Below are 27,342 nucleotides of genomic sequence, written 5' to 3' on the forward strand. Positions count from 1 at the left end.
CTCCTGGGATCAAAATCGCAGAAGCCCGAATCTTATCGTCAGCATCGATCCCGGTTTGGTCGCGGCAGCTATGCGGAAGATCTGGATGAGGCTTTCCGCGGGGATCTTTCTCCTCTTGCTTAATTTCCACAAATAAAATATCTTGGCATCTAATTATATTATTCACGACCTCCGTCGCTCCTGGTCTCCCGAAGTTGAAAGTCGACCGGCATCGATTTCCGAGCATTTCGTTTCAGAACGACCAGTTAGCTTGCGGCCTGTTCATTACCTACTTCAACCGAGCTGGTAGTACTCCGTGTTTGGAAAATGGTTCTGAGAAAGTGCACTCCACTCGGCAACGCCCTCTTGAGCGGAAAAGCATTGACTTTGCGGGGTCCCTGGAGTACTGCACGTGCTCATCGAGCCTAAGCTACCGTTGTTGTAATACAGATTGAAATTCATGTCGCCGTTCTGATGCTGGCTGACCGCTGTTTGCTGGCTTTCGGTGAAACCGTTGAACGAGGCGTTATCCCCAGCTGCGTATTGTGCCTCGAAGCACTGATATTGCTGTTGTTTCGCGGATGTGTACTCCTGCTGATGCTGTTGTTGTTGCTGTTGGACTCGGTCGTAGTACTGATCGGTGGCCGGCATGTCGTCCTGGGGGTATCCGGTGTAGCCCTGCGGATATCCCTGACCCGCTTGGTTGTGATAAGCGGTGCCGTAGTCGAAGCGCTGTTCCCCGTACGCATCGAAATACTGGGGCATCCTCGCACCGGTCATGTTCGGACTCGCCTGGCCACCTGCTCCGGGATATTGGGAACCACAGTTCGGAGAGTTCGACTGAGGTGCGGCGTGATGGTAGTACATGTGGTTCGATTTGTAGGTTACACTAGGATAACACGCCGCCCCTCCTGACGGCCGATAGTAATGTGCCTGTTTTTGGTACAATGGTGAGGACGCCTGCATCGGCGATCCCATCGCGGGATACGTTGATCGTTGACCTCCTGCCACTGAGGGCGTTTGGGGACCCGCGGAGTAATTCAAAGCAGGATCAGGTTTGATGGATCTCTCCAGAGAACCGGTCGGTGTGGGTGTTTTGTCGCCTGTGAAACAGATTAGGTATATTAGCTGTGGATTGTCGAGAGACGAGGATGAAAACGAAAAGATACCTCATTAACCGGAAGTCTGTTGAGGACCGAAACGGGGAGATTCCGCTTCGCATACGGAATTAGCAGAATCGAACTCGTGCTCACCTCGAGCGGAACCGGGCGAAGGAGTTGCGGAAGTTGCTGTCAACGCTGAGTGAAGATGGGCTTTGGGATCATCGGACGACATCGAACCGTGCTCACTACCACTCGGAGAGCACGTGTTCCTCGAAAGTTGAGGCGGAACAGAGTTCGGCTGTGGAATCACTTGCTGCTGCTGTTGTTGCTGCTGCTGAACCTGCATCACTTGAATCGATGGCGTACAGCAGTCTTTCTGCTGCGGACTGCAGTCCCCGCCCATGGAACATAGACCACTTTTTGATTTCAACACCCCTCCCGCGCTGTTGTCGTCATCGTTTTCGGATGTGTTTGACTCCTTGTCGGTGTTGCCTTCACTTTTAGAAACCATCGTCTGCCGTTTATGGCGCATCCGACGATTTTGGAACCAGACTTTTACTTGTCGCTCGGTTAGGTCGAGAGCAGCGGCGATCTCAATCCGCCGAGGCCGGCACAGATACTTGTTAAAGTGAAATTCTTTCTCTAGCTCAAGTAGTTGCGTGTTGGTGTAGGCGGTGCGGAGACGTCGCGGCATCCCGTTCTCTCCCGTCAATGGTTCTGCAAAAACAAAAAGAGAATATTCAGTTCAGAGCCTAAGAGTTCGCGCTCCGAACGCATAAATATACCTAGGTGTAGCCCTATACAGCATCGAATTAATGATCACGTCCCATCCATTTCGCTCAGAAGCCGAGTGCTCATGTTGGGAGCGAATCGGAAGGAAAGCGCTTCCCGGGAACCATGGAACCAGGGATTTGCGACTCATAACTGTTTCTATAGGGGAAACAGCGGCGCCCTCCTTACGCGATGCTGTGAAACTTCAGAGCACACTCCCGCACCGAGACGGAATAATCGAAGTTTCGTCGGAGCGCTCATCATAGCAGCCGAGTACTGTCATCAGAAACAGAGATTTCGCGTCCCCTATCCCGCTTCCCTCGTTTCTTGCTTGAATTCGAATTTGAAATGCAGAAGCTGCAGCCGCAAACGAAGAGAACGACCATGGTCTCCTCGATGCCGTGTTTTGTCCTATGATCTCCTTGGCGACTCGTAGACTTCTTTCTCGCTACTCTCGCCGATCTCTCTATCGCAGTAGAATCGGGGCACATGCCGCTGACTTGGCCGGCCGTGGCAAACGTGCAGAGATTCAAAAATTCAAATTTTGATTTTTTAACGAGCGATTTTTGCTCCTTGGTTTTGCGCTTCTCAGCTCTCCCGGTTGCTCATGATTCGCCTCCCGCGAGGAGAAGCTTCCCCTTCTTCCCTCGAACGGGCGGGAGGGCGTTCGGGCGAGCTGGCAGGCCGGCAGGAGGCGGTCGGACGAGCGAGAGGAAGAAAAAGCCCCAGACACACACTTCAAAAACAGAAAGGGCCAATTTGAGACAAATGGCTAAAGGGGTTTCAGTCGATGGCTGGCCGCCACACGGAAAACCTCGCCGGCACGGGAGCTGCTGCCAGCGAAAATGAGATGTAAATATTATTCAATTAGACAAAAAGAAGTCAAGAATTCCGTTCGCTGCAGGTCTTGGCATTTGCATACTTTGGCGTTCAACAGATGAAACGCGCGGACACACGCGCACAGACCAAGCGGCAGAAGCTTTTTTAGGGTAACATGTTTCATTTGATCTCTCTGTCTCTCTCGATCTGTCGGTCGCTCCTCAATCCTCCCCGGAGGAGATCTGCGACGGGAGCGGATCGGAGTCAGACAATGCAAACCTTACGAGCGAGCCGATAATGATAATAATTCACCGCCGATTAAGGAACAGAACCGGCAATAATCGGATAAGCTCGCCCCGTCTTTCGGAGATCTCCAAACGTTTACCGTCACGTCCATTGCTTCCCCTTCTGATGATCTGTGATTTGTTTTCAGATCGCATAAGACAATTAGCCGAGTGCGAGAGCATGGGACAAAACGGTCTGCCGGGTCAGCCAGCTCGGTGAATGCGTGTCTGGGGTGGTTTCTACTTCGAAAACCGAATGGACTGGGCCGAATCGTTTTCAGGCGTTCTCCGTCGGCTCGAGCTCGGTTTGGCTTGGCCGCTGCGTCTCGCTCAACTTCTTGTGTTTAGACAGACAACAAGGAGGAGTTGCCCCCTACTCAACCCACTCACTCAGTCACCCACTTACGCGTTGCGCGAGAGCACGCATCCACTCGAAATTGGACGTGACATCCAGGCATAATTTACGTCAAGGCTTCATTCGGCCTGTCCCATCGCTTGACTCTCCCTCGGTCCGTCTGTTCGTCCGTACGATGTGGATATTCCCCACAGTACCCTTATGTTAGTCCTCTCTCTTAACTCTCGCCGACTATCTGAGCTGGGCAGAGTATTTAAATATAGATTTGCAGAGCGAACCAACGAGTCGGTCCGCTGGCACAAACTCCAGCCAGAGACCCGGAGAGAACGACAAGGAAGTGAGTATTGCTTCCTCGCCCGCTTGCCGAGCAGTCGGATGGTCGGTTGGTCGGCCGGCTAGCGAGCATCGGAGGAAGGTCCGAGTCGCTTCGGAAGAAGTTTGTCCGTTGTACTCTAATGACGGTCGAGCGTCTAGCTGACCGACAAGCCCACCATGCCGCCGGCTGAGAGAGCGGACCATTTATAGAGATTGCCGAACACTCTGTTTCTCTTCCGATAATTCACTCTCGTCCCCACCAATATATCACTCCATCTATGATCTCTTAGTTTGAATGCCGCTTTGTGAAAATCGCCCGACAGGGATTCTAGCAGTGTCCGCACTCAGTCACGAAACGCTTTCCAGAGGGAGAGGATATATCTACGCTCCTGGTGACGACAAATAGACTCAGTGATTCGATCGCATAATCAACTCAGTCGGTCGAGCTATGGGACAGTAAACCATTCTCCTTTTACTGGCAATGAGCGGGGGGAGAAGCTTCTAAGATAATCGTGGAGAGAAGAAGTCTTCACACGACTCTCGAGCATCGAGGAGTCAGGGTAATTGGCCGTTACTTCCACCTGATTACGAGTTCGAGTTAAAATGCGAGGAGGACGAGAGCGGCGGGGAGGGAACGAGCCGCGATAGGAAGCAAGATCAGGGGGTGGGGGAAGACACGAGTAGAAAAAAGAAGAATGCAAGCACAAGAGAATAACGACGACAAGAAGCGCCGGGAAGCCAGAGACCGTCGCAATCAGACAGGAGTCAGATTAGCCCGGGGAATCAAAGAACGGATCGGATCACGAAAAGGCGGTCGTTCTCAAATGAGATACAAGCAGACTCCGACGACGCTGTCGAATCAAGAGAGGAACGAAAAAAAGGAGACCCTCAAAAAGCTGACTCTGAACAGAAGCTCAACCGGAGAATCCGAGCGTAAGTTCTGAGGGCAGGGCTTTTCGAATCGACGTTTGGCGGCTGTTTGTCAATCTCTCCGGCGAATTGCTTATTGAACTCGAGGAGAAACACAGCGCGAGCCCGTCAGGAGCCAAAATTGAGAATGGATGGAAGAGCGCCAATTAAGCTTCTCGATGAGGGAAACTGCTCGGTCGCTACCGGAATCTGGAGCAGTGGATTCGTCCATCAGGAGCTCGAACAGAGATCTTTGCAGAGAGAGAGAGAGACATAGCCACTGTCGCATTGATCGTCAATGAATGGAGGCATGCAAGAAATGACGAAAGCGCTCGGACGACGACGGAGGAAAACTACGGATCTGGGAAAAAGAACTCCTCCGAAGAGATTGCCGAACAAATAGAGAAGAAAGAACAAGAGTGAGCGAGCTGCCAGGGGAGAGGGGGCTGCCGTCGGCGGAAGAAAATGGAGGAGAGGAAATTACAGAGAGAAAACGACGGAGAACGACAGAGAAAGCGGATCGAAGCCATCGTCGGGCAGAGAGAACCAGTGGAGGAGTTTCAAGGGAAGAAGCAAACGACGAGCGAGCGAGCGAATGAACGAACGAACGAAACCGACGCCACTCGAGCGAATTTTAATTTGTTTTTCGATTAAGCAACTCAGGCGGACAAGGAAAAGACCAAGACTGAAAGAATTAGGCGGCCCGAGTGCTTCAGCGGTAGGACTCCCTGCATAGCGAATGCGAAGGGGGAGGGAGGAGAAAGTATAGCTCCCATCCTGGGAATCCAGGGGACTAGTAGAAGGATTTTTCGACATCTTGGTAAAGACGTCGTGACGTTGGTCATGGATATGTGGTGAGGAAACCCTTTGAGTAGTTCGTGTACTCGGTCCGACCAGCCGACCGATTCACCTGAGGTGCTCAGCTCGGCGGCTCGTCACTCCACGAAGTTACGCACAACACTGTCGGGCAGACGACGAGGGTCAGACGCAGCGTTGTCGGCGATGCACCAGCGTTCGACCGTTCGTCAGTCTCCGGGTGTCGTCGGTCTGTCGTTCTTTTTCTAAAGCAGGGTGGTTTGCGCCGGTGGTGGTTCACTTTTTCCGCGATCCTCTCTATCTCTCTGTGTCGTTTTTTTTTGCGTTCGTTCGTCCGCCGCCCGTTCACCCGGTTTTCCTTCCTGAGTCACTCTTCGGCTCTTTTTTAAAAGTTTCGTCTTCTACTCTTCTTTCACTGAGTGGAGACCTTCATTCTCCCCAAGTCTCTCCTTCCCGCTAGCTCGCTGCTGCGAGTGCGTGGTGTGTTGAGCAGCAGTGTCTCGGGCGCTCCGTTCCTCTGTCAGTTCGAGCTTTGTGTTGCTTGGAAGAGAATTACTGAATGAGCGGCGACCGAGTAGCAAGCATGCTCACTCTCCGCCCGAATTGTCTCCCTCTCGTTCGTTGAATCCGCCTTTATTCTCTCGGCTCTTCGTTGTTGTCGACGTTTTCCTTTTCGTCCTTTTCCTCCTAAAGGACGCAAGGGAGAGGAGAGTGATAGAGGAAGGACGGACGGAAGCACACAACGCAGCCGGCCAGGCAGACATACTCGCACGCCGCACACCGAGCCAGTGGGACCGTGCGTCCGTTCCATCGAGAGAGGCCAATGCGGGATAGTGCAAGAAGGAGAGCCAGTGGGGCTGGGGCTCGCGCGAGCTGTCGGCTCTCCTCTCAAAAGGACGGAGCTGTCGGATTCTTCAGCTCGCCGCCCCCTCCGTGTCATCCGTGCTTGCCCTATTCCTGCCTGGGAAGCCCCTCCTCCTCCTCCTCTTCTGCCTTCCCCCCTCCCTCCTCTCTCGTTTTCTTTGCAGTCTTTTTCTTCGTCTTCGTTTTTCCCCCAGCCGACCGATGGCTGGCTGGCTAGCGGACTGCTCCCCGGAAAGAAACCCCGAGTCATCCGAACGACGAACACAAAAGTGTGGAAGTCCCTCAGCTCCGCCAGCAGCACCGCCCCTCCGGCTGTCGAAACAAAACCCGTGCTCGCTGCCGCTGAAGAGAAAAACTCGTCGATCGACCCGTGACGAGACAGACGGATCCACGGACGGACGAACAGTTCTCTGCCAGCTAGCCGGCTTGCCGTTTCTCGCTTTTTCCCATAGGCCCTTGAGTCCCTACGCTCTCCCCCGGAATTTCTCACAACCCCTTTTTTTCCCGAGCACTCGTAGATGAGGGAGGCTTGTCCGCTCTCGCTCTTTCGGGTTCTGCGCGATCAGCCACTCTTGATCGGGTTTCGGTCGTTCCCGTCTCTAGATCAGGTATGCCGATCCCATCCGCGTTGTCGCTCGCCGACGGTTTCCCGCATGCTTTGGCTAATGCAGAAAAGTCTCCAGGATACCTCCTTCGAGCTTCGATTCCTTCGCGAAATCGCCAGGAATGGCGAATCGGAATGGCGTAGATCCCTCCGAGATTATCTCGACCTGGTATGCGACCCTTTTCCCATACTCTGCCAGTAAATAAGCTCATGGATAATCGCGAGGGTCCAAAGGAAGATTTGGGGGGAGGAACGAAGATAGGTGTTTCAATGAAAGATTCTCTGCCATCGACCTGACGACCGAGCGATCTGTATCGTACGATTCATTCTCCGTGGCTTCCGAGTCCAGGCGGAAGAGCGTCTCTTCCGAGTTCCTTCACCATATGCGTATGTCAATGCATAGGTCGATGCGCCCCTTCACGCGTTCGTGCCCGATTTCCTTCATTTGCTCGCTCGTTCCCCCACTTTCGTCTGCTCGTCCCCTGAGGTCTCTCGTTCTCCATGAGGGAGCCGCAGTCAACTTGGGCTGCCAGCGGAGTGACTGGCAAGCGGGGAAGACGAGCAGAGTCGACGGGAAGAACTCTAAGGTTTGCATAAGCAGCAACCGCCATGCACGAACCAGTCAAAGAACGACAAGATGAGAAGACGACGCCCGCTGCAACGACGACTACGGCAGCAGCGACGACGACGACAACCATAGGAAGACGGGAAAACTCACCGGAAGGAAACGGCTATCGGTGCCACCACACTCACTTACTCACTCGCTCTCGATCGTGAAGGCAGGAAAGCCGGTCGACCGACCGCCCGCCCGCTCGCCGCCTGCTCGTCCGACCGGCCAGGAGCCAAGCAGACAAGCACATTCCCGACAAGCCATCAGCAAGAAATCAAGCAAGCGGGAGTGGGAACGAGTGAGACAGGCAAGCTCGCGAGCTGGGCGAGGTCGGGCTCAGCCTCCAACTCCCCCCACCAATCCACCCCTCGAGTCAGCAGCCGCAGCAGCGGAAGGGCGAGCGACGGACAGACGCCTCGAGCAAACCATCGAGCCATCGGATGAATTCAAGAAAGGGTTTAATAGATTGGGCTTCTCCTTGTCTATTGGGGAGGCTGGCTGTAAGGAGTACCGTCATCGTCAATAACGAAGATTCTCAGGAGCTTGAGATACAGGGGAGAAGGTCGTTTCACGGTTGGCAGTGTATGTTCGCGCAATACGGAGCGAACAGCACCACCTGTAGTTGACCATCGAGAGAGGCTCCTCGCTTTCGGACACCCGCGCATGTGAACGACTTCCTTCTGCTCCCTCAGGGAACATTTGCACTGTGCCTGTATCAACGCGCAAGGCATTCGGATTCCGTCATTAGTTTTTCCCCGACGAAATTTCATTCTCGCATTCGAGAAAACTCCGGTCGATAATGTAATTTCGAAACGGCGCCGAGCGTTATCTGCCCGGGCTCAGCGACCGAACATCGGCTCCCGAGCTACTCGCGGAGGAGAACAAGATGGTTGGAAGCCACGAAAATGACGAGAGAAGACGGAACCCTTCGCGTGGAATAACGTTGAAATCACATATCGATTATTCACATGCCGCTCGCATGTCTCCCCGCCCGACGCTCCCTGGATCCATATCCATGACGTGGTAGCTAGCTCTCGTAGGATTTTCGGAGGTGAACGGGGAAAGAAAACTTGGGGGGGACGGGGCGGGGGAGGTGGAACGAGGGAAGTCGAGCTCAAGCGAAACACAAACCCGGAGACTGTGAGTTCTATAAGGGACACGAAGGAAAAAACGACCGCGGTAGGAGACGAGACTTCCACGGCAGCCGGGACATGAGTGAAAAGAGAAGATTTAGAAAGGAAGGAAGTAAGAGAAACACAACGAGCAGCAAAGTTCGTCCTCGGCTCGCTCCGTGGGTCCTTCGGCTGGACGAACCCCTAGTTGGATGGGCGGACGGAAAGACTCGGGCCTGGTGCCTCGCTTGGTCAAGAAAAGCGAGAAGCGAAAACAGCACTGCCCCTCGACCAGCGAAGGCGAGCAAACCTCAACTTGGGCAAGATTCCGGGTCGCTGCCTCAGTCCGGTCTCGGATTGACTTGTCAGCGACCCCGCGTCGAGAACAAACGCAGACCGCGGTAAGAGTTCTATTTCTGAGTGAGTCCGTATAGGTGTTTTACGGGTGGGGACGACGACGACGGATAATGCCTCAGACAGAGCCCAGGAGCATCTAGGCGAAGCTCGAAAGGTAAGCACAGCCATCGGACGATTAAATTCTTATTTACCGCTCATTACCGCCCGTAATCCTGACTGGACTCCTATTGAACAATGTTCTTACACAGGAGCTTCACCGAATACGCGGCTACGCGACGTCAGCGACGGCGGCATTTGCGGAGCAGCGGCATCATCAGGAATGAATCAACAGCTCGCTTGCTTGCTTACACTGTGGACTTGGTATTTTTTTGGTTTTTGCTTTTTTGGCCTCCGACAGACTGAAGCACTCGTTCAAAAAGCGAGCGAGGCCTGCCTTTTTATGGCTCTCGGCAGAAAGTTGATGCCGCTTTCTTCCTTGTCTCTTCTCTTGCATCTTCTCCACTACAGAAAAAGTAACAGACTCACTACGGATTCTTCAACTTAGCTCATCAGCTCGTTGCATTGTTTCGTTTTGTCTTGTCGCTCCTATGTTCTCCCGGTCGGCTCGCGGCGATCTTCGGACAATATGAGACACATCGACTCCTCTCAGGGAGTCGCTCCAGAATCGATAGAGACACATCGATTGCCAAGGTCGTCAAGGCAGTTCGCAAGATTCGCATCTTCGATTGGAAGAATGAGCCTCATGGGCTATCCTCATTGGCGGCCCATGGGTTTGCAGAAGTGGGGCTTTTGCTCGCTTCGACCTCCTTGCGATCGTGAGTAAGTGATAGTTGGCGGTAGGTATGTTGTCAGCCGGACATTCATTGGACGCATCCCAGCAAAAGCATCGAAAGCTTTCAGAATCTCTTCCCTCCCGAAGTCCTCAGGCTGGTTTTCGGGAATCGACGGACTGTCAGAAATTGGTACGAACTTCACCCATCTCATCCCATCATCAGTCACCGATTTGTGCATATCTCCCCTTCATTGCTACGAATTTTTCAGAAATTTCCCCCTCCTCCGAGATGCCCAGATCTGTTCGCTAATGATAAGGAATTCTTTTTTTGTCACATTCTCAGCTATCCCGAGTGAGTATCTCCACGAGAGTCCCTTCTCGGGAGCTCTCGCTCAGTCGCTCGCTCGCTGGCAGCATACTGACTGGCTCGTTCGGTCGTTGTGTTCCTCTAGCTTCCACGCTCTCTCTGTTTTTTCCTTCGTACTACATTATGATCAATCATATTCGATGTCGCACACGAACAGGCCTCAGCAGCGGCAACTTCAGCGGTTTCAATGTCCGCTTCTCTTCTCCTAAACGGCAGCGGCGGCAGCAGAAGCACGCCACTCCATCTCAGACCCTAAAAGCTGCAGCTTTGGGCTTTTCGTCTGAAAGAGCGGTAAGTGAGTGTTGAACGAACCAACGAACGAAGCAACCAACGAGAAGTGATCCCACCAACCAACCAGGGGACCGACCACCCGAGTCAGTCAGTGAGCGTGCGAGCGAGCGAGCGAATGACCGGCCGAGCGACCAAGTGGGAATCAACGATGACCATGGACCTAAGAGTAGGATGAGGTCAAGTGTCGTCCCTCATTCTCGGAATGAATTCTCGTACGCTACATCCGATTCCCGACATATTCCGACATTGTAATTCGAGCCAATATTTTTCATGCGACCGAGCGGCATAGGAGTCGCGTCGCCGTGAAGATGCCAGGATCCACGATCACGTGAATGCAGTCTCACTCGGCTTGAGTCTCCTCTCAGAGTCGTCGCATGAGCACGATTATTTATTGATCCTTCGCACACTTGTGACAGGGTCGTAAGGATTTTCCCTGCCGAGCACTTAATTCCTTTCTTTCTCTCACCGCACCAGTCCCTCCCATCCAAAGTTGAGGGAAAATCACAAACGGTTGCAGTGCCAGCCGTGCACTGAGCAGCCGCGGCAGACGGCCGGCAGCTCAATAATCGATAGGGATCGGGAGCTACGACCGGGGGAGCGAAGAATCGGACAGCAGAGATTCCACATACGAATATCGCACGCAAACGTTCCTTTGTACAGCCACGCGAATGCTTGACATTTCGGAAGCTCGGTGTGCCTCCGGCTGGGTTCCCGACCCCGGGTCCGGACCTGATCTTGTTCCTGCATTCGTCGTGAGCCTCAGTACCGGCGAACTCTTGTACTTCCCCCATAAAATTTTCGAACCTTCTTCTCTGATCAGTGTCGCACCACGGCTCTCGCGCTCCGAATATATTCCTTCCCGTCATTTTTTTCCTCGAAATTCCTTTCACGCATTCTGATCTTGGATCAGAAAGCACCTGGGACCGTATTGTAATTAGTCACGACAATGAACGATGTTCGTCGCCCGAGGTCATTCGAGATGAGCATGTGAAAGGGTCAATACCGCCAGCTTCTAAGGCGGAAACATTTAGCATTGCTGAGCCGGATCCGCTTGTCAAGCGAGGTGTATCATTTGCTTTGTCGATGCCGACGAGGCAGAAATGGCCTCGCAACTTCACCCCGGCATCGCGGTCCTCTCCGACGGTAACGAGGAGAGATTTTGAGATTTTTTTATCCTGACCGACAAGTGAGTTCCTCGCTCCCCAAGCTGCTCACTGAACCAATCGTTCCAGAAGCGCTCCGTCGATGCTCTCTTTGGCGATTGAACGGAATTTTCGCTACGCTCTCAGACGCCCGCCAGCCTCATCACGAATGAGCAGAGGCAGTTCGACTCGGAGCGTAAGCTGCTCACTTCTTGTCGTCCTAGGTGCTAAGTTGCCTAGAGGAGGTCGTCGGCGACGACGACGCTCGGCTGAGAGGTCTATTATTTACGACGAGGAGGAGAGAACTTTTCACTCAGAGTGTGATCCGTTTTCTCTGTCTATCTGTTTCTCGCTCCAAGCCCGCTTCGCCCTGGTACAGTTCGTCCGCACTCACTCACTCACTCCGTCCGTCCTTTTAAGAGAGGTCGGGCATTTGTGGACGGACAGGTGGAGTTGACACGCGGGCGTGGCCCTGAAGAACTAGTAGACTCTTTGGAGATGGAATTGCTCGGCATGTGGATTCGGCAGCGGACCGGTATCCCCGATCATGGTGGGCATGCCGCCTACGCCGATTTTCGCAGCGTCCGGACTCCCGTATAATACGAAACAGAGAGGGCGAGATAATTTATCCGAGATTGAGATCGAGCCTACGGATGCACCGAGCTCAAAGCGAGTGGCGGGCCCCGACCGATCACGCTCGACGTTCGAGGATCCGAGATAGCTCAGACAGCAGCAGAACGTCCATATGGAGTGGGCCTTCAAGCCACGTAAGATCGCGGTCGTCTTCTACGCGCCGTTCGCGACTGAGCCAGACCCACGTTGGGCTAAAATACGCGGATGTCTCGAACACGCCTCTCTTTTTTGCGTGAAGCGATGAAAGCAAAGCGAAGCAAAGCTCGTCGTTGTAGTCACCACTCGCAAACCAGCCCGTCCGCCTGCTCGTCGAACGCGTCCCACCCACCATACGTCCGCCATCCGATACAGGAGCAGGCCCTCGGATACGGTTCGAAGAGAGAGAGAGAGGTCGCTCGAAATAGCTGTGTCGTCGCCAGCTCTGCGCGCCGTCCGACTCCGTCCCGCTTCTCCCTTTGCTCCCCGTACGGTTCCAGGTCTTGGATCCTCATTCTTCAGTCCGTAGGTCCCCATTCATCGGTCCCTGCTGCATCCCTGTCCCGCAGACCCCGGCAGGTCTGGCTCTGAGCTCTCTAGTCCTTTCGGAAGCGTCCGCTCGCCTTCAAATCGAGAAGCCCGCTCTGAAACTCAGGCGTTCCCTCCCCCCCGTGCCGTAGCTCTGGCCCGAAGCTCGCTTTGCCGCAGCTCGGCCTACTAAAAAGGCGACTGGGTACGAGTTTAGAAGCTCCTTGCAGAGACAAGCGTGGAGAGTGGGAACAACGTCCGATCCGCGCAATCGACTCAATCGAGTGAAGTTAGGACGCTGCAGAGCTTAGGTGCAGCTTAGCTGGGCCACTTGTTCGTGCGAAGTCGCTTCCGCAGAGCCTTGTCTGGTTTTTGCATTCCGCCCCTTGTGAGTTTTTCCGTTCTCCCCCTCTTATCCTCCTAGGCAGTCACGACGAGCTCGCGGATGGCACCGGAGGCGAGGAATCGAGCGCAAATCCTTTCACGAATCCCTTGACCCTGAATTGTTTGAACAACATTACTTCTCGGAAGGTGCGCCCAGGATTCGCTCCTTGAATATCAGACGAGAGCCGAGATGAGGTCGGTAGGATGGGGGAATCCGAGAATAAGAAAATCTAATCTCATCCGGTCATAACGCTCGTCAGCTCGAATCAACGTTTGTCTTTGGATCACCGTAGGGGAAACAAAACGATGATTCATTTTTTCGGAGACATCGTGTTCTGACTGTTTCTGCCTCTGCTGCGGCGCTCGCCTAATTGAGGGTTAGTCGCCCGCTCGGCTGGCTGCTTGACTGGTCGGCTCGGTGGCAGGCAGGCAGACTGACTCACTGACTGACTGACTGATTCGCCTGGGTATACGTCGCGATGAAACGTGACGATTTTTTGGCGTGCTCTCGCCGAAGAAATTTGCCTGAGCTTACTCTGCTGAGCCGGATGAAAATATAATAATAACAATAATAGAAACAATAATCGCATGGCCCACTAGAACCTCGCGACGAGCATTAAGGGACCGTCTCGCAAAGTCTCCGTTTCATTGTCGTCGCTGTCACCGCCATCGTTGTTGCCGCGAGCGCGATCACACCGTAAATCCAGTGATCGTATTCAGCTTCCTTTCGACTCTAGGAAACGACGACGACGACGAGTATCCTCAGATCGGGAGCGAGCTGGGATGCAATCGCTGTAGTGTGGAGACCGAGGGGGACAAGGGAAAAGTGAAATCAAGGAGTTACATAAAAAAGGACCATTTACGAGGCGGGGATACGGCGCCGGTGAGCAAACGGAGAACTACGGAGTGAGATAGCTAGGATCAGAATAAAGGGATGGGTGATGATAGCGAAGGCAAGTGCCTTTAGACCCAAACTCCCTGCACGAGCGGTGTTCTTCCTCCGACTTACTATGTCGCTAGGATGTCGTCTTCGCGAAGGTGCTTCCCACCCAGAAGCGGTTCTCGTCCTGACTATCCGGTCGACTACGACACTTCCCCCGAAGAAGCCTGCCTTCGAGATTACGTCTCAACAACGATAAGGAAAAATTTTGTTCATCCCGCAAAGCTTGGACGGGAGAAGCCATTCACGAGCGAGGCAATAGGCGGATACCACACAGGATATTGGTCTTAGCGACGACGGCGAGCTGGATGCGCCAGCGGCGGCCACGGATCGTTTCGTCGGCATCGGGTACACGCAATGATTCCTAGAGCACGGTCTACGCATACTGTCGTTGATTCTGTGATCATTGTAGCAATTTCCACGACCGATTCCGTCTGCTCATGCCCATCTTCCGGAGCAAGATTTTACTTGGTATATCACGGACTAGGTCCGCTTTTTCGCAAGTTTGTATCCGTATGACACAATTATACCACAAGAGGGGAAAGGCTCTAGGGGGAACTTCACACTCTCTACTCCGGAATCTCTCATAATGACGCGAGACAATTGATCGCGAGCCCCGCTCACCGAAAAGCGTAGGGAATGAGGGAGTGGATCGACTCGAATTTTCGATTCCGACCGAGTTCTTCATTACTCCCGTAGGCTTCTGGTGGGGCTACCTCCCCCGGTGAAATGGGGGCTCTACTTGATCGGGTGTCAACAACAGTATCAGGGCGGGCGGGCGGCCGAGCCAGCCAGCCGGCTAGTCATATCCTCACCGACGTAAGTGCATTAGTTGTTGAGTTAGTGAGAAAGTAACTAAGTGTCGGGGCCATTTTTGCCCCTGGTTTCGCTGCTTCACCGACGAGGATCGAGACGACTGGGAGAGCTCGAGTGGGCGACGTTCGCATGGGAACTAACCAAGCGTTAAGCGGTAGACGACTGTCGCAGGAACCACAGTGGGAATTCGCTTATTTATTCTTCTGCATTACTCGCTGGGTGCTTGTTAGCCGCAGTCAGACGCAAATCCCAGCAGCGAGTTTACGACATTCAAGAACAGAAACATATTTATGCGTATCACCCATATTCGCCGGACCTGTTCCGCGAGTAGTCATACGACAGCGACGGAATCTCGCAGAGGACGGCGCGGCGTGGAGCCCGTTAATTGCTTTTGAATGATTCGATGAGGCGAGGGCTTTACCGCATTGGCGGCAAACACTTTTCAGCGTCCGTCCCCTCATCGATCCGTCGGCTCTGGCTGAGAGTTTGATTACTCTGTAGCGACAGCTTTGATCGAACTGTCGATCGCAGGTCGCGCCGACACACACTCGGTCACCCACCCGTTGCCGTTTTGAACATGTCACTCATCGCGCTAGACGGTCCGCCCAGCCGCTGCGCGGATGGCTCGCAAGGTCAGACGAGCGTTCAGGTCGGAAAGTTCGAGCCCATTGACACTTACACGGACCGAACGCGCTGAACGGCCCAGCAAATAATCCGTCGTTGTTCGTCTCTGGCTGCCGCGCGCCGTCCGGCAGACAGCCAGGCAGGCAGGCAGGCTGGCTGGCTGGCTGGCTGGCTGGCAGGCAATCCTGGACAAGGGTGCGTTACCGAGTGAGTATCACCGTGTTGTTTTTGTGGTGGCGGTGTTGCGATGGCCTTCTCTCGTGACGTCCGTGCGTGAGTTTGGCGAAGCTACATCGCAGGCGTGTGCTGTGGACACGCCTCTCTGTTTGAGCAAGCAAGCGAGCGAGCAGACCGACGGGCGGGCGAGCGGGCGGGCGGGCAAGCAGATCAAGGAACACGCTCCTGTCGGTCGCTCTCATCGGCCTGAACCGCCACCCAGCCGACTCGACTGCCATCCGGGCAAACGTTCGAATCGGCGTTTGAAAGTCCGTTGACCACTCAAGCGACCAGGGACGACAAACATTTTGCGGCCTACTTCCCGTTGTTCGCGATGAGTTCTCAGAGCGTCGACGTGGGGGAGGGGGGATTCGGCGCAGAAAATCGTCACCTCGTTCGCTGGAAAACCTCTAACATGGCTCAGCTGATTTTCCGTTCTACGTATATTAGACGAAATCTGAAAAAGCTCTGAGAGCCGTCCTTGGATGCAGAGGCTGTAGGAGTTCTACTCGATCCTCCGATGTGTTTCTCTCTGTCTCTTCGCGCGAGTTGACACTTCCCGAAAGTATGAGTGTATTCATTCCTCGCCCAGCGGAGCAGCGGACACACATCTGACTCTACCCATGAGCAAGAACGGCGCGCTCCCAAGTTTTGGGTCGACAAACGAAGCCGGCTGAGAACAGCAAGCGAACCATCTGAGCAAGGGTTGTTGTCGCCGCCGCCGCTGATTCCGCACGCAAAGCTCCCATCGGCTCCGCTCTGTCGCTCAGTAATCGCAGCAGCCGCGGCGGCTGTTCTGAGTGAGTTCCGTCGGCTCCGATTTCAATTATTACACCGGCACCGTGGCGGCTGCCTGTTGCATTTGCTGTTTGGTGACTTGAGAACTAGGAGAAGAACAAAAGAGCTTTGCTCATGATGTGACGGCCCACCGATGTTGGTGGTCCTAACATCATCATCATGAGCTGCACTATCGTCATCACGGTCGCTATGACGAGACCACGTTTCCTTCCGAAATGACAGACCTCCCTTTCGCATAAATACGATAAAATCACTGATTTCAATGGAGCACAGTACGATGATCGTAGCTGTCTCCGTGATCCCGCCTGGGATCGACGGCGGACCGTGTAGCTCGATCGGCTAATTTTCCGATTTGGGTACCCGAAGAAGACTAGGATTTCGGAAATATCCGACGTATAAACGAAAATTTGAACGCTTCAACTTCAGCTTGAAACCACCTGTCGACCCCTGAAGGAGAATATCGGCGAGGCGTTGATCGAGCTCGGGGGAAAACGGACGTCTCTCGTGGTGTATTTGTCGCTTCACTCAAGCTATCACATTATTAGATTCATGAAGGGCGTCGCATCGGTGGTAGTCAATTGAATCGATTTCTAATTACTGATCAATCCGACCATGGAAAGTTTGATCCGGCGCTATAAAGCCCAAGTGCAGGATCTTACCCGCTACCTTCGAGACGCTGGCTCGATCCGGCAGCAAGTACTAAATCCAAGCAACTAATCGAGGCTGGCTCTCTAGAGTTTGCTAAAATGCGCTTCGTTGGATACGAAGATTTCCTTCGTTCTCCCGAGGCAACTCTGAGGCATCGTCCACCCTCCTCCGTCTCTCGCGCGGGGTCTCAATCGGTGACAGCGCTGTTCTCGGCGAGACGGATCACTAGACCCTAGGTTCCCTCCTGTCCCCGTTTCATCCCTCTTCATTGCCAACGTCCCTAACTCCATAGTCGGCGGGGCTCGGCGGGATGGGCCTTCCTCCGATGCGGATCGGCCTCCGAGTAGACATTACACAATTAAATTTAGGCAACATCTGCCTTGCCAATAGGGCCCGCGCAGCCAAACACTTAGCAAACAGCGCGACTGGGCAATCATGGGGTGAGTGAATGGATGGATAGATAAATAGATGCAGCTCAGCATCGTCGTCTTTCTGGGCTTCCAGCGCAGGAAACTCTGCGGGAACGAGCCCCGTGCGGATGTTCTACCGACGATGCGTGATCGGCACCACTTCGGGATTTGATCCGAAAAATAGACAGATACAGAAACGCAAGACTCCAAAATGCGCCACCGATTCAATGAGGACACTCCGAGTCATCGGGGAACAGAGTGTCTCCGCTCAAATTATCGCCCGATTCGTGATCAGGATGCTTCTTCAGTTTGATTCCTTCGAACAAGTGGAACTTGTTCATGAAAGAATTGACTGCGGGTCGGGTGTCAGCGGGAAGGAGACGAATGATCCGTTTCGAGTAACGAGTCCGTCGAGCGGAAGTTTGTTTGTTGTCTGTCCTCATGTATAGCCGTGTCTGAGTGAGTCGAGGAGCGAGCGAGTGAGTGAGCCAGCGAGTGTAGTGCCTGGTTTGTTTGAAGACAGAAGCAAATGGTTGGGCTTCTCCTTGTCCATCTTCGCCTGGCCTCTTTCCAGGTAAGCCATCTTTTCAGACAGCTTCGAGTTCGTCTCTCCCTTCTCTCTTCTACTGTTGAAGGGGCCCTGAGATAATCAATAAGATAGCAGGTGAGCTGATGTCTCACCAGACTGGAACACACACAAAACCAGAATCACAATACCGCTGGTAAGAACAAGAGAGACCTTATTACTGTCCTCACCGGGATACTCAGTCATAAGGCAGCGCCAATGATGCTGACCGATGGAAAGATTCTTTGGTCATTCATTAAAGGATATCGCTGATCAGGAATTCCGAAAAATCCATCCCGAATAGGATTTTAGGAATGTTCTCGCCAGAGCTGAATTGAATCAACGCATCAAAACATGAGTGCCGGAAGAAAGCTCGGAGACTGATCACTTGCACATGAACGTCTGTCATCGATTCTTTTTGTATCTTTTCTGTGTTTTCCTTCTGTGCCTTTTCCGTGCAGCCTGTTCCTCCTTTGGTTCACGTGTTCGAGAGGCGGGGCAAAATAGTTCTTGTTGCTCCGCTAGGCGGCAGCCGAGGCTGTTGAGAATAAGTCGCGGCCGTCGGCGCCGTCACCGCCAACACGGGAGCAAAGACAAGATCACTGAGAGAAAAACGACGACCATATTTTTCCAATATATCGCATCGCTCGCTGGCTTATTCCTTGAGTGTATCGCTCACTCGTGCAGAAACACTTGATAATCGGAGAGGCGGGTTTTTAGAACACACGGAATACATATCCGATTTTATTTTAACGAGGCTTGAATCGTCTCGCGTATTCCTCCGTCGATCCCCGACCAGAACCTTGACACAGTAACTCCAACGAAGAGTCGTCGGATTGGAAGTTGCCGCCGACTCAATATCAATCTCAAGGAGTCTCAGTCCGCTGAAGGAGGATCTCCGATGTGATCCGCTCGTTTCCGAGATCACCATTGAATCACGGAGTTTCAGGGATGTCGTCGAATCCATCTCCGAGCTTCAAGGAAGCGTGAGTCGATTCGCTTGCAGCTACACGGAACTAAACGCGTCGAGGATGCTTTCTCAGTCACCTTGGAAAGCGTATCCAACTGGAGCCCGCTCCGGTCGGAATCAACCCGAAGATACGAACCCTTCTCATGGGAATGGCTCGAATTCGCTCGAACTCAAGTTCCATCCACGAAACGAGGGGTGTCGACAACGACGGAGCTGCTGCTGCTGCTACATCGAGTGGGTTAATTTAGAGCGACTACGAAGGCTACTGCCACCGGCGACACGAGAAACGGCGGCGGCGGCGGCTACGAACCCGGAGGGAAGTGAGCGGCGGGCGAGCATACGAGCGAGATGTGTCGACTGCGAGGAAAACGGCGAGCGAGGCTACGGGGGATGAATATTGGTCGACATTCTTCTTCAAGACACGACGAGAGGGCATTCCAGAACACACTATGAACATTCACGCGGACATACAAGCATATCGAGCGATCGGTCGAGAGGGCGAGAACACTCTTGAGCAGACCCGCTGTTGACGAATCTCGATCGCAGAGATTATGGCAAAGAGAATGAGTCGATCGAATTCAATTCAATATACACAAGCTGACCTCTCTCAACGGACTGGACTAGAGTACTAGCGGCTCTACGCATGAATAATTAATGGATAAACGACTGAGTGAGGTGCGATGCAACTCCCAAAAATGTTTAATTCACGCAAGGCAGAAATGACGTCATCGATCCGGAGCCTGCCTTAGATTCTACACTCTGCGAGTCGCTTTTGGCTTGGACAGCGACCGTGGTGTAAATGTCTGGCGAACGAATTTACCGATCGCTCGAGCTTCTAACCAGTCGGGAGGCTGAATGAGCGAACGAAGTTGCATCCGATGGAACCACCTGTTCGAATGGTCATAACTCATAACCACTAGCTCGTTCTGCGCCGAGACGAGGCATAAGCCTGCGACTTCTCACGTGATCGAGTAGGGGAAGGAAGAAGCCGTCTCGTAATTCAGAGATGAATTTTGAATTCGATTCGAGCAAGTCCAAAATGTGCTACTACCCCCATATGTCTATACATATAGTCCTTCAATTTGTCGAGCATATTGCCATGACGCCCTCCCTTTAGTTTCTATTGTGGGCAATTCTTCATCGAAAGTCGCCGTCATCACGCGTTAATATGTCACTTGCACATCGAGCGGGAGCGACGACGGCTAGCGCTGCTGCTACCAACTCAATACCTCATCGAAGATCTGCGGGAGCGGAAGAGGAATAGAAGTTTTCTCATAAAGACTTCCTCCGTCCTTCCCCTCCGTTCGGTGTTGCCATTTGACATGCAGACACAATAATACCTTGATAAGTAAATCATATAACGGCTGCGACGGACTCTCAAGCTACACCGTCGCCGCTGCCACCATCGCTGCAGCTAGCGCTCCCACTGCAGCTTACGAATCCCCCGGCGGAGCCGATTCGAGCGGAGCAGAGGTCCAAGCCCGAGCTCCGAGCAAATGGTGCAAAAGTATTGGACGACCCCTCTATTCTGGGGAGAGAGGGAACGCTGATGCGAAAATAAAGACACTGCTTCCACCGGCCTTCGTTGAAGAAAGTCCGGGTGACCAGCCACGCCAGAGACTCAGTCAGAGAGGAGAACTCGCTTCCCATATCGCGGACCTCGAACAGCCGGGTAACGTCCCAACAAAAACATTTCCTGTTGAGATCTGGGTTCCACTCGAGCCGTCCTTTTCTTCCCTCTTTTTCCGATTTCCGAGAACCCGACGAAAATCTGAGGAGTTTGCGAAACGGCTGCCGTTCGCTCGCCGACTCACGCGTTCGCGTAGAAAGATCTCGCGTAGTTTTTGCGCTCGCTCGATGCCTTGCACATCCGTTCGCCATCGGATCCCGCTGAGGGCTCAGTTGCGCCGACAGGTCGCCAATGCGACGAGTGGAAGTCGGAACATGGATCGTGTTTTCCTTTTCTCTCCCGGCAGCTCTATCCGGGGAATGGAGCGACCAAACGGTTCTTCATTTTTGCGGACGGATACCATTTTTCTTTGTAGGCGTTCGGTACGCGGTGGTCAGGGTATCCCGTAGTCTACGGTCGGCTCCTTGACCCTCACTTTTGAGTGGTTTTGCTTGTACCCCCGGTGCCTGACCAGGATGAAAAACAAGCGGAGAGTGCTGCTTTTGTCGTCGTTGCCGCTCCGGCGGTCTTCGCAGTCGATAGCGGCATTTGCTCTCTACCCGTCGAGAGTTTGTCTGCTCTTTGGAATCCGATAAACAAGGGAGTCGACTCACTGTCCCCGGAGCTCGGATCCAAGTTGCGACTTCGTCCAATCCCGATAAAAGCTCTCTCATGGTATGACTTGGCCTCGGATATTTTACCTCGTGGGCGTTGACATAGAGCGAAGATGGGATTGCCCCTCCATCTACCGGATCGGGGGAAACATCGAGGTTTCCAGTACCGTGGCCATGGGTCGAGCCGAATTCCAGACGGAGTCGCCTAGAGATTCGGTATGACACCGACGTACTGGAATCGTTGGCCAGCGGATCTCAGGGAATAATTAGGTTGGAGATGGTGACCCAGAATGGCAAAGGAGGTATGACCGTGGCACGCGGAAGAGAATTCAGCACCGAACGAAGAGGGTGATTCCCGGCGGCTCTAGCGAGTTGAAATTATTTTGTATTGATTTTTGAACAGCAGCAAATATCTCCGCCGCTTGGGAACGCGGCTGAGCTGAACAGCTGACAGAAATATGGCCGGCCGTCCAAACCACGGCGACGCAGGGAAAAGAATCGAACGGGGGAGAAGCTTTTTTTTATCCCGACCCTGTGGCGTTTCTCTCTGCTCTCTCGTTCTATCTCGTTCGTTCGCTCGCTCGCTAACTTGCGCTCAGCGGCTGCTACAGCTATCGGTCATATGAAGTCTCGGTTGGGACTCACAGACATCCGATTCATACGCGCTAACGAATGCGAAGAGTGCAGAAGCTGAGATACGGTTGCCACGTCCCGCTTCTTCGGCGACGGATGTGGAATTGTTGGAGCGGACATTTTTTCCTGATTTCGGTCCGCGTGTTCCCTCGACCCGCCACCGTCTATTCGACCACGTGCGCGCCCGCCCACCTTCCTGTCTCCCTGCTTCGCTCACTGGCTGTCTGCGCTGTGTCTGCGTTGGCCGGGCTGCCAGTTTATCTATCCGGTTGACGATTTGTCTTGGTTAGAGCGTTCTGGTGTTGGTCGTCGTTGTCGCAGTTCTCGCCCTGTTTGTTGTGCTTGCAGTCATTTTCCGCTTAATTTGAGACACAAGCAGGCGTGGCGGCTAAACTCGGCGTCGTCCGTCATCCCGGGCGCGCTGAATTGTTCGGTCGAAGACAGATTCTGCACTTCGTCTCGACGCCTTGGAATTCATGCTCGATTCCGTCTGATTGAAAGATGATTGGACGGACACGTCTCAGTCATCGAAAGTTGGCCGCGAATCGCTCCCCGTTCGGAGTCGAAGATACACGAGTACGGGCCACCATTCCGGCGATCCCCGAACCTCCTTGGGGCGTTCGTCCGGATCCGACCGACGGGATTCCCTATGAAGAGAGGTCCCCGTCGCCTCGATCTGCCGACTTGCGCAGCTCTCTGCTGTCTTCTGCCGAAAGACAAAGTGCTCTCCCGGGTCGACAATTGTTTCAGCGGTTTCCAAAACGATTCCCCCCCCCCTTGACCCCTTTCTCGTAGAAGAGGTGCTGCTCCGAAGACAAATGCTGTTGGTCTTTTCCGCGGCGCGGCAATCCGCAAGGGACAAATCCTCTCCGACAAAGACTTGTGATGAGAATCTCTAAGTGAAGAACACGGGATTCTCTCTCGACCTAGGGGGCGGCTTCGGGTTCGGATAGGAGCACAGGATACGGGAGGATAAGGTTCGAGGAGACGAGCAGGCCGCTGAGACGCAAAGCAGTCGATAGAAAACGCGAACGAGGCATTGAAGATATCGAAGAAAAAGCGCGAAAATGCCTGAGGGGTGATAGCGAGTCACACGAGTTGGAGTTACGCGACGGGTATCAGTTCGAGAAGCACACACGAAGAGCCTAAGCGGGTAAAGTCTCAGTGAGCGGTGCAGGGTGACGACGGCGACGACGACGGGAGGAACGAAAACGAACTAATGGTCTGTTAATCGAGGAGAGCGGAGAAAAGACGACCGGGGATGTCGACTGGGACAGAGGAGAATATCATCTCACCTCAGTTGAGGCTATCTATCCGTCCGTTCGACCGACCGGCTGATGTTTCCTCCGCCTCCGGAGCCGTCTTTCGAAGTCCTTCAATGTTTCAACTTGTTCAACCCGATCCATAGTACCGAAGGCCGCGGGGCGGCTCGACGGTCTTCGGTCGGGATTCCGGTGATTCCCTCCCTCATGAGCTCAAATGTCATAGAGTGGGCATATCAGGCGTCTAGTCTCCGAGGACAAATTCGCACGTTACGTACAGCCCGGATCCGCTCAAGTCCCCCTCACTGTATGATGCGGATCTCCGATAATTCAGGCCTGAACACGCTCGAGCGAGCCTGAATTCGGAAGGATTTTACAACCTAGGAAAGGGTTGCTTGCTCGACTGAGTGCAGCGTGGCATGCTCCGGTGGGTGGCCGGCCGGCCGGCAAGCTATCATCTACGCAACATTTTCCGATCCTCGAAGCGAATAGTTGACAACGCGCGACAAGCACGTCGTAACTCTACTTCAGTGGTTGACAGTGAGTGTCATCATCTCCTTTCTTCATAATTGTCTCCTCACGCCTCGACGCCCCAATAGCTTCTATAGCAGTGAGCCTTCTAAGAGGCTTGACTGGGGTCGGTCGCCTGGATGGCTGCTTGACTGAGTGACTGGCTGGCTGGCTGGAGACAGACAAGACCGCCGATACGGACGGACCCATGGACGGATTCACTGACAGACAAATCGACGAAACTAAGCTGCGACCAACCGATAGACAGATTGACAGACCGACGAAGGACGGGGATCCGGAGAAGAGAGGCGAAAGGAGTTTAATAATTTGTGCTTAACTTGATCCATTCATTGGCCGCTCTCTTTTGCTTCTTCCTCCTTCCTTCTACTGCCGGGAGCCAAGCAAGGCTGAGCGAGTTCGCTGGCTGTCAATCAGCGGGGTATTAGGTAGAACGGACGCACGGACGGCGAGCAGACTTGCGCACTCGCAGCCGCAATAAGTTTTTTCCCGCTCCGCTCAGCACTTCCTCCGACGTTTGCTGCGATGAATATGATGAGCACCGACGTCGAGTCGAGAATGAAGACCGAGCAAAACAAGAGCCGCAGTGGAATTCCCAGGCCGAATTCTGTTTCCTGGGCCGAGTTCCCGAGAATGAAAGCTGTCGGCGACCGTGAGAGCCGACCAATGACGATCAGGGAACGATGCAAACAGAAACACGCACGCCTCTAGAGATACATAGTTCTCAACGATTCAAGCGACCGCAAGTCGAGGCGACGAGTTTCAGAGTAGTAGTTGAACATTGAGCGTCAAGGTCGCAAGGCTGCTGAAGGTAACCGCGCGATACATCGCGTTGCGGATCGACATAAAAGGCAATCGGCTGGTACTGCACCCTGCAAAAAGCCCCGCTGCGCCGTCTCGTATCGTGACGCCGATCGACCACGAACGAAAAGCGAAAATACGCAAAGAGAGGAAAAAGAGCTGGGGAAAGCTAAGTAAAAGAATGAAAGGCTGTCCCCTCAATCCTGACTGGTTGACTTCAATGCGTTGGCGGCGGCGGCAACTTCGGATAGAAAAGACTCGACCGGCTGGAAGCTGTTGACCTTCCGCCGATGGTTCTTCTGGTACAGAAAAAAAACCTTGCTGTTTGTGTTCTTTGTGAGCAAAAATGAAAGAAACTGGCTTCAATGTGAGCGAGCGAGCGTGTGTGTTTCTGAGAGAAAATTAGAGACACTTCAGAAAATAGACGCAAGGTCTCCTTCAAGAATCAGGATATTTTTAGAGCCGCCGAACAGTCGAACGAAGAGACGAGAAGAAAAAGAATGAAAAAGCCCTCGACCAAATGCTGGTGGCTGAGTATAGCCCGATCAGCCGTTGGTGGCAACGGTATTGTTACAAACGAAGTCTCCCGGCTGTGCGCGCTTTTCCTCGCTACGCCTGCCCCTAACAAAGCTAGCTGGAATTTGCAAAGACTAGCTGCACTTCCCGCGAGGTCATCCATGGCTGGAGAGATCCAGGATTTCGTTCCAAAACGATTAGAACATCGAACGCCAGGATCAATGCCATAGAGAGAGGCGTGCGTCGTCTTAGTTTCTCAAATGTTCGCCACCCGGGGTGCTTCGCATACGTTTCCCAAAAACCCTCGTAGTCAGTGGAATATCACTGACACCGAAAGCGCTCGTGCGTTCGTTTCTCGCTCAGTCTCCTAGATAGAGCCTCGTTTGCCTCTACTCCGGATTCAAAGAAGAGTAATCTCATCGTAGCCATGCTTTTTTGATTAGGGATCTCCACTGGAACGACGTGCTCGTACGGCCGGATTCGAAGAAGGTCATACCGCGGAAGCGCGATTCTGCAGAGGAGCATCGGGTCTCACTGCTTTGCTATTTCCCCAGCGTTCCGCTGTTTCGAATTCTCGGGAAAGAAAATCCGCGACAGCAAGCTTTTGACCCACCCTTGTCATTGTACGCTGCTTCCTATGTTAACAGAAGGGCGGATCTCGTTCTCCTCCCTTGCATGTTGGGAGTGTGCCCACGACGGAACATTCACGTCGGTGGCATTGACGAAAACGGCAAGGTTTCTCTCGTAGCACAAAATAACGATATACGGAAAGTGTGCGACGAAGAACGGGAAGCATGCCTCGTCCTTCTATCTACAAACGCTTTCCGGAGTCGTGCAATGCTGTCAGTGATTCTACGATTCAGTCCCAAGTTAATGTTGTCGCTAGGGTGGGTGGAATTCTTTCATCAAAGAGAAAGGTCGAGGATCAGAGGTTCTCACACTTCATTTAGTTCAGGGTGATTTTAGAGAGCTCTGCGGCATATTTCGCGCCGCGACAGCAGGGCGAATTCCAAGCCGCATTTTCCGCTCTCTTTGCGTTCATTCCATATTCAACAACCGCGCTCATTCACTCCGTGGGTGAGGTTGACGATCCACGTATTCGCACTTCGCACCCACCGCCATCCCAGAGAAATGCATACACCAAGCAAATGCCTCCCCACTCCTCTATCTCCTTGTTCCTGTCTGCTTACTCCATTAACCGCCAACCGAGGCATACCTCGCTACCGCATAACCGCCATCGTCTCCGCGCGGTGGTACACGGTTTCGCTCAACAATTGAAGCATAGAGCCTTCAATTGAAGTCGACTGTTTACCATTGATGGCAGGGAAATCTCACTGTGGGGCTGTAGAATAAACTCACCCGTTGTTGTTCCATGCTGCTTGCTGAAGATATTCGCTGACGGTGTGTTTGTCACAGGCGGAGGTCCCTGACTTTGAAGCCCGTTTGGTGGTAAAGGGCTGACCCCCACAGAAGGTGGACTGCCCAGTGGTTGAATGATATCATTGCGAGATTTTCCAGTGAACGCTGAAAACGGAAGATTGAGAATACTTATTCATGTCCCTTCGGTCCTCAGTATATGCCGAAATATATTTTCGTTAGGTAATTCTAAGCGGATAGACTCGTCATCCTGGTTCGATGAGACAGCCTCCTTCGAGAAATATCCTTCGCGGTCTAGTGCTGCTCAATCCGAGAAATGCGCACCACAGAGGAGACTGCAGTCGACCTCTGATGGAAGGCAGTTTTTGTATTGAGGACTGAATTGCCCGGCTGGTATGCATCATTCTAGAAGAGCACTCAGATTCCACGACAAGACACGCGCGAACCGTGCCGAGGAATTCTTTTCGCTCGAAGGGATGAGGCGGCTATGCGCGCTCTCCCTGCCCATCTGGAGCTCGACCATCCCCTGACTGGAACTCGCTATCGTAAACTCATCTCGGCATCTTATGGGAAATCCGTGCGGGGGGAGATCGTCGAGGGCCCTCGATGGGGTTCCCGTCCCGAAAGTCTTCCCTTAGGTGGGTCCTCAACCCGACCCGGCCAGGTTCCACGGATCACCTGAATCCCAATAGGAACTATTCTCCTTGGAAGCCTGCGCATACTTTGGAATTTGTCCGTCTCTGGGACTTCCGTGAAATCCCCCGCAGGAACAACCCCCTTCTCAGGGTGAACATGCGGGGAACACTATTTTTGCCGCAAAGCTCAGGAAATGATTCGTATCACTCCAGGGCAATGGGAGTCGGTCTGAGCAGAAGGAGCGAGTATTCAGACATGGCAGACTCGAATGTTTAGCCCCTGCCCTCAGAAGGAGCTTGACCATACGCCGTTTCCTAGGTTATTTCCC

General features: G+C 53.3%; 1 protein-coding gene across 1 annotated transcript; it reads right to left on the reverse strand.

The window, feature by feature from the left end:
- Positions 1-273: 273 nt before the first annotated feature.
- On the reverse strand, positions 274-26,379 carry LOC100898910 (homeotic protein proboscipedia-like). The gene is made up of 3 exons (XM_029112705.1): positions 26,361-26,379; positions 1,233-1,799; positions 274-1,082 (listed from the first exon to the last, which is right to left on the reverse strand). Exons 2-3 carry the CDS (start codon positions 1,774-1,776, stop codon positions 274-276), a joined length of 1,353 nt encoding a protein of 450 aa, XP_028968538.1. The 5' UTR covers positions 1,777-1,799; positions 26,361-26,379.
- Between the last annotated feature and the right edge of the window lie 963 nt (positions 26,380-27,342).

The sequence above is a fragment of the Galendromus occidentalis genome, unplaced genomic scaffold, assembly GCF_000255335.2.
Source record: "Galendromus occidentalis unplaced genomic scaffold, Mocc_1.1 scf7180000077524, whole genome shotgun sequence".
Classification (NCBI taxonomy): domain Eukaryota; kingdom Metazoa; phylum Arthropoda; class Arachnida; order Mesostigmata; family Phytoseiidae; genus Galendromus; species Galendromus occidentalis.